The sequence below is a fragment of the Podarcis cretensis genome, assembly GCF_951804945.1.
Source record: "Podarcis cretensis genome assembly, chromosome: 4".
Taxonomy (NCBI): domain Eukaryota; kingdom Metazoa; phylum Chordata; class Lepidosauria; order Squamata; family Lacertidae; genus Podarcis; species Podarcis cretensis.
In genome coordinates, this window is record NC_137173.1 from 41,655,584 (window position 1) to 41,670,719 (window position 15,136).

Below are 15,136 nucleotides of genomic sequence, written 5' to 3' on the forward strand. Positions count from 1 at the left end.
ACAACAACACCTAAATAAATGAACAAGGGGAGCATCTTACCCAGAGTAATGATTTTTAGAGTTCTTCTTTCTGCATGCGACACACACAACAAGAACGATGAGCAAAACTAAGCCCAGAACTCCACCAATGGATGCCCCTGCTACTAGAGTAATGGGAAACACAGGCAAGTTACCTGAGGAGAGAAGAAAAGTTTCAGTCCAGTCTGCTTAGCTTTTACATTTATCAATATATCATTGGCATTGGCTTTTATATGCATAAGTTAAGGGTGCATCTGTCTCAGTAATGGCATGTTCCTTGGTCTTTTTTATATCCCAAACCTCAAGTAAAACTCATGAGCATGATCTATGGTGTTAGGTTCATTAGATTTCAATAGCATTTTTACAGCATATCAAGTACAATTAATCTCTAATTTAGCCCATCAGTATCCCCATGGGAAAGATGAGGTGAACAATAAGTGGACTTCCCCTTCAGGCCAATTTTCACTACAAAAATTTGTAGTCTGCTATGCATACCAGCATACAAAACACAGAGAGCTCCTGCTGAGTGTAAAAGGCATCTACATAAGAGCCAGTGCTTTAAAATGCTCAGAAGAGCCAATCAGGAAATAATTGACCCCTGCTTCCAAGCATTTTCATGAAGAACTTGCCATGTTTTAGATGCACACCCATCACATTTGAGAAGCTGCCTCAACACCACAATCAAGAGTCAGTTCACACATTAATCACAATAATCATAAACTAGTAACTGTTGCCTCTTGGCAAGATTGCACTTCAGAGTATTGGAGCAGAGGGATACAACTATACTAAGACTCAGGATTCACAGAAGTACAAAAGTGAACTTGGCACATCTAAGAAATGTACATATACATATATACTTATGCCTAACTATGGAAATGAGCCACTGATGAGAACACCTTATTCTCTAGCTGTGAATGCCATTTGTTTAAAATAAGTTATTTTAGCAGTCTATTGAACTTTCTGTCATTCTGAAATCCACCCAGATCTAGTCTATTTCAAATCACTCTTTAGTTATATGCTTGGGCAACGTTATCTCTTCTATCTCTATCCACAAACAACTTAAAGCGTAAAATAAGCATACAGTAGCTGACTTAATCCTATCAATAGACTACAATATAATTTTCTCTTCTAAATTTGTAGCACCTTCCAAACTGTTTACTAGATAGCTAAGGCTGGCTCTAAGAAGCAAATTAACACCATAATTCCAAAACCTAACTACATACAGGATTTTTAGTTCTTTTAAAACAGTTCAATTTCTTCACAGAAACATTCTGAATAAAATACAAGTTATGCAAGAACAGCCAAAATAATACTCCTGTAAGTGATGGGTTTTTGTAGAGTAATTTAATCAAATATTTCACAAAAGCATTCTATCAACCATCATTACTAGCACTTTTGTATCCAGAGACGGCAGTACCTTTTTCCACAACTCTGACTTTGATTTCACTAGGTGTGACAACTATGTCTGGAGGGTTCTTGACATCGCAGATGAAAGTGCCATTGTCCCGGAATTGCATGTTGGATATACTGATAGATGCATCTTTCTTGTTAAGGTCACCCGCCCAGCTGCTTCTGTCCTTAAATTGTGTATCCTTCCCAGGATATGATTTGCCATGGGAATAATAGAAGAACTGTAATCGGGAACACAAAACAGGATACAGTGTTAAAATCCTAGTTTTCCCCACAAAGGGAGGTCTGGGAGTAGCTACAATTGCTCAGGGTGAGACCTTACTCTGACTCACTTGCCCCAATTTCCAGCTGCTGTTACAGGATCACTATTGGACCTATTATTGCCACCACCTCATACACCTTTAAACTTGATACATCCTGCTAACCAAACAGGAACCCATGGTGAAGTGTGGGTAATAAATCAACTCACTAAACTAAATCAGAATACATAGGTGGCTAACAAATGTGTCACTAGTTCAAAACAACCCCTCACCTTAATAATACTTCTGCCACTGAGGTATTGTGGAGCAAGCACAGAAGGACGACTGTCCATGATACCAAACATAACAGGATCAACTGGCATTCCAAGGTGGCCTAAATATGTACTCTTACTAGCGATAAAAGTGAGCAGGAGCAGACAGGTATGAAATAGCATTGTCGCAGGCTCTTGTTCAATTCTCATCTTACTTCAATCATCATCTCTTACCGACACAGTAGTAGTTGATCCCTCTGGTTGAAAGCTCCAGGTAACAGTAGCGGCACTGCTTATCACCTCTGAGGATGAAAAGCTGCACGGAAGCTTCGTTTCTGTCCCATTCTCCACAGAGAGTTCTGCTGGTGTGTATACTTCCACAGCTGAAACCTGGGCTGTCAAAAACACCACAAAAATCAGGATGCAGGACCCATTGTAAGCAATGCAGAATGAAATGATAGCATTACACAAGAGAGCTAGATGAAGAGCTACATTAGAAATCTTACAGCCCAGAATAAATGCCCCATCAAATATTCGTTGAGTCGCACTTAGTCCATTTGTTCTGGAAACATCCAGCGTTAATTCTGCTTTTGTGTGAGATCAGTCACTGTATAAACTTCATCCTGAATGCAATGCATACCCTATGAACTTGATCGCTGAATATTTACCCAATTGTTGAGTGTTGGTCAAGGGCAACTAACAACAGCTCATCTAAGTAACCATTCTAATAAAAGACTGGTAAGTTAAAACGTCCTCCAATGACTGAAGAATGCATAGAAAGTTCTTGTGTATTGTTCGCATATCCATCCTGTAGGGATATCGCGGAGTGGACCGTGGGGTCCAGAGGGAGCACATTCTCCACCAGCAGGCAGCCACAATCTGCCTGCACGCGTGACCTTGGGGTGCAGGGCAAACCCCCCCCCCCCAGACAAGCTTTCGGTACATCGTTCCCTCTGTCTAACCTTTTGAGGTCTCAGTAGTCGGCGGTGTCCTGTCTGTAACCTTTGTCTCTGAGACCTTTTGTCTCCTTCCTCATACACTGTGCAAGGGGAAAATGATGCTGTGGAAACAGGTGCCAGAATAACTTTGTACCACCCCACGATCTCAGGACGGAAGATGTGTAAAGGTCACAGCCCAAAATGTATTTGCCTGGCTTGCATATTTGTCTCAATAAAAGGAGGCTCCACAGGCTAGTGAGCAGCTCGCTTCAGACCACCTGTGCGCAGCTCACATGATGATCAACTCCTGTCTTGGGCCTTCACTTCACATCCTTTGGCAAAGGAGGAACTGTTATTTGAAATTGGGTAAGGTTTTGTACCTTTGTAAAGTCCTATTTTGCTCAATAAAATCCAGCCTTTCTCCACTAGTGCTCTGTCTTTGCTTCAAGGATCCTTTAAAAGGAAGCCTTTTGCCTTTGGCAAAACACCATCCAAGCCCTAAAGCCAGTTCACACAAACCTGCTCAACTCCATACCACCTTTACCGAAATCTTGGCAGGTTCAATACCAGAATATACAAGATGCAACATGTAATTACAATAAGCAAACATGAACTAAACTCATATGCAAGCTGTAGACAGTCACAACAACCAGTTATTCTCCAAAAGTAAGAAGTAGTCCTTGTGGCTAAGCTGGGACTCTCCAAAAGTGGCTAGACTATAGCTCCCACACTACCTGGCCACTGATGATGCTGGCTGAGGTGGATGGAAACTGTAACCCAGACACATCTGGAAGGCCACAGTGCAGCCTGCCTGCCTGCCCCCGCTTTACATACCTGTCCTGAAGCATATATTTAATTTGCTGCCAACATTGTTCTCAAATGCTTTCTTTCTGCCTTCACTGAAAAGTCTAACATGTCCTTAAGAGTTTCTACAGCTCACAAAAGTGGGATGGTTTTGTATTAATCCTGGCAGGAGCACATTGACAGCAGCTGTTTCATGGCCAGAGACAAGGTTATTTCATATGCTGCATTATCAATGCTGTCCTTCATAGGCTGTGCTAAGGATTCCAGATTCCCGACAGTCCAATTCTGTTTTAACGCAAAAACACATAAAAAATTAAACAGGCAAAAGTGTTTACTGAATGGACAGAAGAGAAAGGGAATCCTTGGGAAGGCTCCCTGTGAATTTAAAAAATGTACCTCAAGACTTACAACTTGTGAAAAGCCATTCAGCTGTTTGTTGGGAACAAGAATGAAAATTGGGAGCTTTCCCAAGCTCAACCCACACCAGGTGTAGCTAGCAAGCAAACAAACCAGCAGGGATTGATGAAACATCGCACTACCAAAACAGGAAATAGAACGTTCTCGCAATGGGGAAATGCCTTGGCACTTCCACATTCACTGCACTGCCTTCACATTCAGCATGCAGTAGAATAAAGCAGAATACCACTTAGGCAGGACACTCACCATTACACCATTGTGCAAGCAATGTCTCCCACCTCACTGCTGCTGTGCTACGACACTCAGACTTAAATGCTTAAATGTGCTTAAGAAAACCCACTCACGTTTCTATGATGCAAGTAATCAAGATTTATAGAAGCCTGCATTTATAGAAATGTGCCATGATATTATGGCTCAGGACTGTGTAGCTCAGGACTCCAATACCTTAAGGACTACCTCTTCCCACACAAGCTGACCCACACCTTACATTCAACATCTGAGGCCTTTCTCTATTTTCCCCCACCCAAAGAAGATGTGGAGGGTGGGAACATGAGAACATAAGAGAACTTTTCTGTTTATCTTATGATTGCTAAACTCACTCAGGAGTCCTTCAAAATCTGACACAACACGTACTACAGAATAAATGATCACAATTCAGGAATGAATGAAGTGGGATCTCTCCAAGGATCAGTACTGGGACAGCTCTTTTACACTTACAGTGGTGCCTCGCAAGACGAAATTAATCCGTTCCGTGAGGCTCTTCGTCTAGCGGTTTTTCCGTCTTGCGAAGCAAGCCCATTGACAGCTTAGCGGATTAGCGCTATTAGCAGTTTAGCGGCTTTTAGCGATCAGCTGTTAAGCGGCTTATCAGCGGATCAGATGATAAGCGGCTTAGCGGCTTAGGAAAAGGGGAAAAAACCCCGCAGGAACTCGCAAGACATTTTCATCTTGCAAAGCAAGCCCATAGGGAAATTCGTTTTGCGAAGCGCCTCCAAAACAGAAAACCCTTTCGTCTAGCGGGTTTTCCGTCTTGCGAGGCGTTCGTCTTGCGGGGCACCACTGTATTTGTGAATGACCTGAACTTTGGGGTAAACAGTGAAGTGGCAAAAGTTGCTAACGTTCAAAGTGGTTAAAACAAAAAGGGATTCTGAGGTCTAAAAGGGTCACTCAAAGCTTGGTGAATGGGCATTAAAATGCCAAATGTGATTTGCTGTAAGCAAATGTAAAGTGACGCACATAGGGGCAACTCATCCTTCCCCCCCAAAAAAATGTCACATGTACACTAATGGGGTCTGAACTGGCTAGGAAGGACCTTAGGTTCATGGTGGATAGCTTGATGAAACCGTCAGCCCATTTTGCAACTCTGAAAAATTCCATGTTAACAAATATTAAGAAATGGTCTAAAAATAAAATTGCCCAAATAACAATGCCATTTAGAAACCTATGGGGCGCCTGCACTTAAATATTGCACTTACAGTTCTGCTCACGGCAACTCAAAAGAGTGCGGAAAGTTTTAGAAAAAAGCACCAAAACTGACCACGTGGCTGAAATAATTCCCCTACAAGGAAAGGTTAAAACATTTGGGGCTTTTAAGGTAGAAAAGAAACACTATGAGGGGACATGATAGAGGTCACAAAGCAACCTGTTTTGAAGAAGGATCCTGAGGGTATAGTACAGAGTCCCTGCATCCATGAATTAATGCAAAGACTGCCGCTGATGTCTTTCCACCCCTATAGGCCCAGAAGCATAACTTGGTGTTGGCAAAACCTATCAGGCATTGGAGTCCTTCCACGACACCTGGAGCACCAATCATGCACATGCATGGCTCAGCACTCCAGGACCTGCTTTGTCCACAAAAGGAATCCTCTGGTATCTCCAGCAGGAAAAGCCACTGCTGCTGCTGCTGCTGCTGCTGCTGCTGCTGCTGCTGCTGCTGCTGCTGCTGCTGCTGGAGGGGATGGAAAGTGGTCCTCAGAGCAGCTCCTAGGCAAAGAGCAGTGCAGGCACCCTGCCTAGCCCTCCTGTCCAGACAAATTCACGGCATCTTGGATTTTATTTCTCTGTGTGTGTGTGTGTGCGTGCACGCGCACTCTCACACGCCAATATAGCTCCTTGCCAAGAGTACAAGGGACCCTAGGTATGCCTTGGAATAGGCCCTGGGAATCCAACAGTCTTTTTCTGTGCATATCCTTCTCAAAATAGCCACAAGTAAGCTGAGAAAGAGACTCATGCATCTACATGTCCCCACTGAGTTTACTGGTTTAGCACAACCAGTACTGCTTGTATTCTGTTACAGTGGAACCTCAGTTTTCCAGTTATCTTGGAAGCCGAACAATTCGGAACCCGAATTCCAAAAACCCAGAAGTAATTACTCCTGTTTTCGAACGCGCCTCGGAAACCAAACAGCTTTTGAGGCGCGTTTCTCAATTTTTTCAATGGATTTTGCCGACCGCCCATTGATCCTAGATTTTCGAACATTCCGGGACTCGAACAGCCTTCCGGAACAGGTTACGTTTGAAAACTGAAGTTCCACTGTATCACATTTGTCCTTCTCCAAGTTTTGTTACCCAAGAATATTATACAAGGAGAATTCATAACTGCTATTTAATTGCCAAGAGATCCAGACTAAAAGGCTATGGGTGAAAAGAGATACTGTACCATATTAGCCTACCCACATGGTTTGCCATCACAGCAGCTTTCTAAAACAGGACACCTTGGGATTGTGGTCCACCAACTAGCACAAAGATGATGAAAATGCAGCTGTGCTTAATTTATCATCCATCACTACTATGCAGACTAGAGCTCTGAAGGCTCCGAGAAGTTGTAGGATCTCAGACTAAATTGCATTTGGAAATGCAATTTACTCTGAGTAGCTAAGGAACAAGTTAATCTGAAGAATTAAAAGGCTCTTTAAAAACATTCACTTAAAGAGAGCTGATTTGGCCACAAAGAATGAACTGGAGGGATGCTCAAGACAATCTTCCAGAAGAGGCCTGTCCAAGTTGGACATTGGCCAAGGAAGATTGCAACACAAGACAGCTTCTCCAAAAGCACATATTTGCAAGCGGACAGCTCTCAGCAGTGTAAGCTAGTAAAGAAAATGCATCAAATCCTGAGACAGACTTAATACTTTGGTGATTAGGAAAAGGTGACAACCAGTTGGCAACACAGCTCCCAACTGAATAATTGATATTTCATTATTACACATGCCAGTTATCCTCACCATAGCATACTAAAGTGGAAATAAGCCAAACTAATGTCTTCTTTTCATAGCATTCACGTTTCTTCATTAAAGACTTTAAAACCCTCCTTTCGTTCCTCATTTTGTCTAAAACAGAAACTGCTAAGCTGTCAAGACTGCAACCGACATTGTCAAGAAAAATAGTTGCAGTGTTTCCTTATGTGTTCCTGGAACTATCAAGAATTTGCAAAGTAAGGTGGCTTACAGTATGTTCTTCCATTGGTGAATTATGGGCAACAATCAGTCCTGTTAACCTGGTTTCTAAATGTGATTGTGACCATATTGAGAAGGTCTTAAAACAGCTCCTAAATGAAGACAGAGGCAATATGTGTGTTTAATCCCTGTCCCTCAAAATAAGATAGTGGTTTGAAGTTTGTTTCTGTAGGGAAAAAATCACAATAGAAATTTTATTTTATTAGATTAACCTGCATCATTCTCCAAAGGAGCCAAGTAATGTTATAAATTCTGTGTAACGACTAGGAAAAGCAGTTCACATTGAAATGAATTATCTTCTTTATTAATCTATAATTAGTTAATGGTTTCCAAATGAATAGATTTCTAGCATATGAACTTTTCTATAAGAGCTGGTTTATGGATAGAAACGAGACATGACCAGACTTCCTGAAAACATCTACAACCTTCTTAGTCAAAGAACAATTCTTCTGTATTCGATTACATGAAATTATTCTGTATTTGATTACGTAACACAGAATTTACTTCTACTTAAAGGGATGCTAATGAAGTCAAACAGGAGAAACCTTGTGGGCTTTCCATAGTTACATCTGATGCATAGTGCTGAGTCTCTCCATAGATTAGCCAACATTTGGATTAAATAAGCATCCAGTTTTAAATTTTAAGATTCTGGAAGCCATGGATATGGGGGGATCAGGAGTTCAGGGCATAGCCCCCTCCTCACTATCACTCCAAAATTAATCCACAGAGTAGAAAATCCATTCTTGATTAGTAAACGGTGTGCAGAAAAACTGCTCCCCTAATTTCTCCGCTGATCCCACTCAGGTACCACCAGATGTTCTGCAAGGGAGGAGGTATGCTAGACTGCAAAGGCTGGGAACAAGCCAGTTTGTATAGGCTCGGAGGTGTTTATAGTAACAGTTGTCCTTTTATGTAAAAAACATATTGTGTCTAAAGTCCCTAGTGTAACATGGTCATGGTTTAATTTTAATCAATTTTTTTCCTTGTTAAAACAGAATTGCCTGAAAGTTGTCTGCTTTAGAACAACTTGTTGTCAATCTATATGTAAAATGTTAATTGAGATGAAATTTGGCCATCTTATGGCTACAAAAATCCCATGTGAAGCAGATCTTCAAATAGAAATGCCTAATGAAAAATGGAACAAGCTTTGGGGGCAGGGGAAACCTCTGAGACCAGTCTTAGCTCAATTAAGAGAAATATAATTGAAGCTCCTACCTAGGTGGTATCTTTCTCCTTTGCAAATATCCTATATGATACCAGGTGTACCACCTCCCTGTTGAAGGAGATATGGGGAGACTGGCTCCTTCATACATATGTGGTGGTTTTGCAAAGCTGTTCGATCCTTTGAGACCTCAATTTTTAAAGAACTTTGTTTAATAAATAAAATTGAGTTAGAATCTTCTCCTCGGCTTCCTTTGCTTGCAATAATGGATGTGTCTACTCCGCCAATTCCTCATAGAGTACTTTTAAAAATTTCTCCTTGCAGTGACATGTATGGATATTGAGAAGAAGTATAGCAAGATCTCAATAAAAGGAGGCTCCACAGGACTGATCAGCAGCTCGCTTCAGACCACCTGTGCGCAGCTCACATGATGATCAACTCCTGTCTTGGGCCTTCACTTCAACACAGAAGTAATAAGAAGCGATAAGTTGTAAATGACTGCAGCCTGAATTTGTTAAGTCTTAAAGATGTCACACTGGACTGTTAAAAATGAACCCCATATATTTCCAGGCCTTATGGAGAAATATTATTCCTCTGCCCTCTGCAGCTCAGAATTGAAACATTTCCAGACTTCTAAAAACTGAAGGTTTATCCAAACTAAAACAAACTTCAACTCTTCCACATCTTAGTTTATTTCTTGATTTGGTGTGGTATCTCGGTTGTCGAACGTAATCCATTCCAGAAGACCTTTCAACTTCCGAAACGTTCAACAACTAAGGCGCAATGGGTGGTCGGCAAATTCCATTCAGAAAATGGAGAAGCACGCCTCGGAAGCCATTTCACTTCCAATGCGCATTCAAAAGCGGAAGCATTCACTTCCGGGTTTTTGACATTCAGAAACTGAAACGTTCGGCTTCCGAAGCATTCAAGAACCGAGGTAAAATTGTATTTCCAGAGACCAGGTCCCCACCCCCAGCCCACATACAGGAGATGAAAGTATCTGACATGGCTAAGAAGCAGTTGGTGTCAGAGGCTGCGCTGTGCGAAGGCCTTGACACAATCTTGCAGTAGGATATGCTTGGCAGAATCCCAGACTACATTCCATGGCCAAACACCTGAATATGTTCTGTATGTTGCAACATTTAAAAGCACCTTTCCAACAGCAAGCAAGCCCTAAGCATACTGCTTGTTTTGTAATCCTGTCAAATGCAGAAGCTGTGCTTACATTTCTACCTTGAATCTTGGTTCCAACAGATTTGCAGCAGTCTGAATTGGAGATAACAAAATTACACTGCTCTGTACTTTCCCCCACTCCCAGTCCTTTGAGGACTGGTCAAGAGGTCAGAAACAGATCCAACAACCATGCCAACAAATTAAAGGCCACAAGCAAAGGCATTCAATCCTCCTTCCTTCTCTTGAGGCAACAGCAGTGCCCTCCAAGAGGCAGAAATGCATCTTACTCTTTCACTTGAGTAATGTACTCTCAATGTACAACTCAGGACTTGCCTCCATATACAGGAATTGAAACGATCTGAAACTGTACCTAGTCTTGCATAAAAGTCTTTTTGCTATGCAGCTTCAGAAATTATTTTGGGGGATTAATTATATGAACAGCTTGTCTCAAACATTTGTTCATCATTCTAAAAGTGTTTTATAAACAAACAAACAAACAATACAATACAATACAATACAATCCAACAGGGGGAAACAGAGAAAAAGCATTTCCCCCCTAAATTTTCCAGTTCTTTTCTTTCTTGGCCTTCACATCTGTTACCTTTGCTTTTTAATTTCTACATCTTTTTTCAAGAAAGTGGAATAAAATGTAGGGAAATTAAGTGGATTAGGACCTAGGGGAACAGGGTTAAAAATCACCATTCAGCCGTGAAGCTCACCATGTGACCTTGGGCCACCTACCATCTCTCAGGCTAACCTACCTCACATCGGGGACTTATGAATGCCACCTTGAACGTCTTGGAATACACATACCTATATCCAGCCTGCTTTCCCTGATTTTGAATGGGAGGAGGGGAAGATTTGAAATCATGAAAAAACCTAAACTAAAACAGTAAAGAATCTGGGAAACAACCAGAATATTCAGACCTAAAAACTTTGGACTTTACATGTAGTTCCTCAGCAAATCCAGCGTGGCTGCCTGCTAGAACAGGCTTGCCTGGGATGCAGGCAGGTTGTAACCCATGCTCCCATATTACACGTAGGCTCTGCACACTGCATTCTCATCTGAACCATCCCCTGCAGCTTTCTGTAATAGCATTTTAAATTTGCCAAAGTGTTTTATATTCTTTTATCCTCACATCAACCCTGTAAAGTAGGTCACGGTACAATTTTAGCAGAACAGCAAACAAAACAGCACTGCCATCTTAAAGGCTAAAAACTGTATTATGGCATAAGCTTTCGTGGGCTAGAGTCCACTTAATTGGATGCATCATTCTTTGTAATACATTAAGTTTCTGCAATAATCAAGGCTGGGTTAAAGTGGTTGTGAGCTTGATGCTCACAATTTCTAAAACAGGGGCCTCTTCTCCTAGAAAGGAACACCTGATATTACAAAGTAACACTCATGCTATCATCTAACAAATTTATTTATGGCATAAGGTTTTGTGGAGTACAAAAATGCCCTGAGCATGTGCAGTATTACAACCGTCAGCAAAACGTAACAAAAACATTTTGTAAAACCTGATAAGCAGAAAGCAAAGATAGAGACCTATGACCACAACTTCCTCCCCGCAGTAGGCAAACAAACTTGCAGAAAGTATCTGGGTGGGACTGGAGGAGATGCACAGACCCCAACCTCCTCCCAACTTTCCAAAGGCCTTTGTGAAAGCTTGCAGAAGAGGGGTTTTTAACTGAGCAAATCACCACCTTACACTGCAATCCTAACCTTCTCTACTTACAACCAAGACCTATTGAATTCAGTGGGGTACTTCCATGTAAGTGGAGAAGGCAGTGAAAGCTGAGTTGAACAAATGAGACGTCTCCTTCAAACTTTCTGACAGAAATATCATGGGCTTATATAATGGAAAGGCAGGTGGGACATTAAGCAAGTAGACATTTTCTTCATGCTACCAACTTTCCAAAAGCCTTCGGGAGCAAATACACTTGCGGAACAGGGAAATAAGTACGGCATTGGACTGCAGCCACAATGGCCAAGCACATGAAGGGAGGGCATGTGGGGGTATTGGGTATTAATTTTCCTTCACCAGCTACCCCACTCCCAACAGTCCATCAAGTGCAGGGATACCGACCACAGTTCAGCATTTATTCTGTTCTTCTCTCTCTGTGTTAGCAGATAATTAAGTACACATCATGGAAGATCTCCCTGTCTTTATTTTGGCTTTGTTGATGTGTTGGTTAACTGTCATGCAGCAGGGTAGGAAAAGTCAAGATACTTACAACATTAGAACAATTTGTGATTAGTCTAAAGCTGCTTTAGATTTTGATCAAGAGATAATTGGCAAGCCACTCAGGTTGCAGATTAGAGATTCTCTTAAGAACATTCCCTTGTGAAATTATTTCTCATAACACAACCAAGAACTACAGATAATGGGTACAAAAGGGATATAGAATTACTGTTGCCACCACTTATTCAGGGACACCCAAGCCAATACTTTCTGTTACAAAACTGCTAAAAGGAGTAAACAACAATAAATTGCAATTCAATGTCTGTTTCAGAGTTCATATGGCTTCCAGCAAAAAGAAGCCTGTGCAAAGTCCATAAGCACCAATTATAGGGACACAGAGCTAGATAAACAAAGTACACATATAGACAGCAAGAGTCCATGCTAAGATGTTTTCTCAATTACACAGCAAATACTGTGCATGTGTGTGTAAAAATATTAAAGAAAAAGTCTTACTTCAGCTGAACTAATATCTATAAGACTACTAGCTAGTTGTGCTATTTCAAGTACCAACAGAAGGCTCTCAATAAAAACTTATCTTATTGGTTTAGGAAACAAACCATGCCTTCTGAGTTGTATGGTTGCTAATATGAACCCAAAAGCACAACACAGACAGCAGTATACAAGGAACCCTGTATAGTAGGTCTACAACTCACATCATTCCTGACCACTGGCTATGCTGACTGAAGCTGTTGGGAGACCAACAACATCTGGGGGGGTCACAAATTCCCCATCCCTGGCCTATTTCCTCCCAAAAGTGTACTCAATAAGAAATGCACTAAAAAAAGCTAGAAGATGGATGTTGGAAATGTGTCATCAGAGAGCTCTTTACACTACCTTTGCTAAACATTACTTACGGCTCTGTTGAGCTGGTATTGCAAAATTTTGGAAGATGTTTCAATACTGAAATAGCCCAGTCTTGCATGGAAAATTACAAAACACGACAAGAAGGACATGGGGATTATTTTCAACAGCTCCACATAAGCAAAGATCACTGTAATTTGCAACAAGTATTTGCTGACTTCCACGCATGTAGGTAAAGAGTCACCAGTCAGTAGCAGTTTCCCCTAACAGTTAAGGTGGGACAAGGAGGAAAGAATGTATACTTAAGTCCAGTTATAAAAACTGACTTGGTCTGGGGAAAGCTTCTATGTTATTGTTGAGGAGAACAAAATAACGAAGTTTCACAACAATGCTACAACCACAAACTACGTGGTACCTCGGGTAACGCTTCAGGTTACAGACTCCGCTAACCCAGAAATACTACCTCAGGTTCAGAACTTTGCTTCAGGATGAGAACAGAAATCGTGCTCCGGCCCCATTAGCTAAAGTGGTGCTTCAGGTTCAGAACAGTTTCAGGTTAAGAACGGACCTCCAGAACGGATTAAGTACTTAACCCGAGGTACCACTGTATAACCATTAACAACTATCCAGTCAGAAATGAAACTATATTTTGTACCAATCAACTGAAATGTTAAGATTTGAAAATGAATCCACACAAGACTAAAAAAAAATACCATATTTTTCAGTGTGTAAGACTATGTTTTCCCCCATTTTTTTAAAGTTTAAAATTGGGGGTCGTCTTATATATGGAATGTTTAAAATATTTATTTCTTAATTTTGGGCTCAAAAAATAGGGGTCGTCTTATAAATGGGGGCATCTTATAAACGGAAAAATACAGTAAGTTGTGTCCCCAGTCCAGCTATATACTTACACTAGCAAAGATACATATACAGAACAAGCATGTAAGCACAAACACCTTAATTGTTGCTTTGTGAATAATTTTCCTTTCCTGTCTCAGCATGTGTTTGAGCTATCTCTATTGCTTATATTTCTGAGAAGTCAGAATGTTTAGCTGAAAAGTTTGATGTGGTGCAAAAAAACCAAATACAGATTCAGGAACCCTGTCAGTTAGCCTAGAATTTATTGAACAAAGAGTGAAAGTAGCAGTCTATAATATTGTTCCTTCGAACTGAAGCTAGGTTAGAAATAGGATTAGACTCTGAAATGGCCATTTATCTGACTGGAGCTCTGCAACCATGCCATAATGGACTACTGTTAATAACAGTTGAGAGTCCTATTATTCTCACTCTGGTGTATCTTAAGGCGCTCCATTTAATGGAAGAAAAGAAATACAAGTGCCTTTGTTTTGATTTGCTCAATAATTGTAAAGTGTGGGAAGGAAGTATATGACTAAATCTGAAGAGGGGAAAAACCTTCCATCCTGAAGCATACAAATAATGGCTTCTAAACTGTGGCCTGAAGGAGCACTTTTAGTTCATTTCTGCACACTGGTTAAGTCTAGGAGGCACGTAGTGGGTCCTCAGAATAAAGACTCCAGACTCCACAAGTTCCAAATTCGACATGCACAATTTACTTTAGTAATATCACTAATTTTCTGTGGTGCCATTTTCAATCCATGGCATCGATGCAACACAAAAATAGAATTTTTTGAAGACTGCCAAGTAGAAGGGAAAAACAAAATCTGACCTATTTCTATTACTGAAGCTTGCTGATCCTGAAAGTGATCTCAATAGACTTTCTGGAAGAGGCAAGTCAAATATATTTGGGCACACAAAAAACTTGGGTTCAAAAAGGGAACAATTCTCTGTCCCCTTTAGGCATAATATTTCAGTAAACCACAACCAAAATTGTTTTCATTTTTCACCACTTCTAATAATCCCATTCGCCTGCCAACCTAGCAGTTCGAAAGCACCTCCGGGTGCAAGTAGATAAATAGGGACCGCTTACCAGCGGGAAGGTAAACGGCGTTCCGTGTGCTGCGCTGGCTCGCCAGATGCAGCTTCGTCACGCTGGCCACGTGACCCGGAAGTGTCTGCGGACAGCGCTGGCTCCCGGCCTATAGAGTGAGATGAGCGCACAACCCTAGAGTCTGGCAAGTCTGGTCCGTACGGGCAGGGGTACCTTTACCTTTAATAATCCCATTAGTGCTACCACTGCCAGTTTTTTTCCTCCTATGAACCAGTTGTGCAAAAAGCTTTAAA

At 41.3% G+C, this 15,136-nt stretch overlaps 1 protein-coding gene across 2 annotated transcripts in view; it reads right to left on the reverse strand.

The window, feature by feature from the left end:
• Nucleotides 1-15,136, reverse strand: part of LOC307215521 (myelin protein zero-like protein 1) — a 30,144-nt gene that overhangs the window by 12,031 nt on the left and 2,977 nt on the right. For both annotated transcript variants that reach the window (XM_079974858.1, XM_079974859.1), the window contains exons 2-4: nucleotides 2,174-2,334; nucleotides 1,436-1,649; nucleotides 41-173 (exon numbers count right to left, since the gene is read on the reverse strand). In XM_079974858.1, the coding sequence (XP_079830984.1) occupies nucleotides 41-173; nucleotides 1,436-1,649; nucleotides 2,174-2,334 (508 nt within the window). The remainder of the gene's footprint in view (nucleotides 1-40; nucleotides 174-1,435; nucleotides 1,650-2,173; nucleotides 2,335-15,136) is intronic.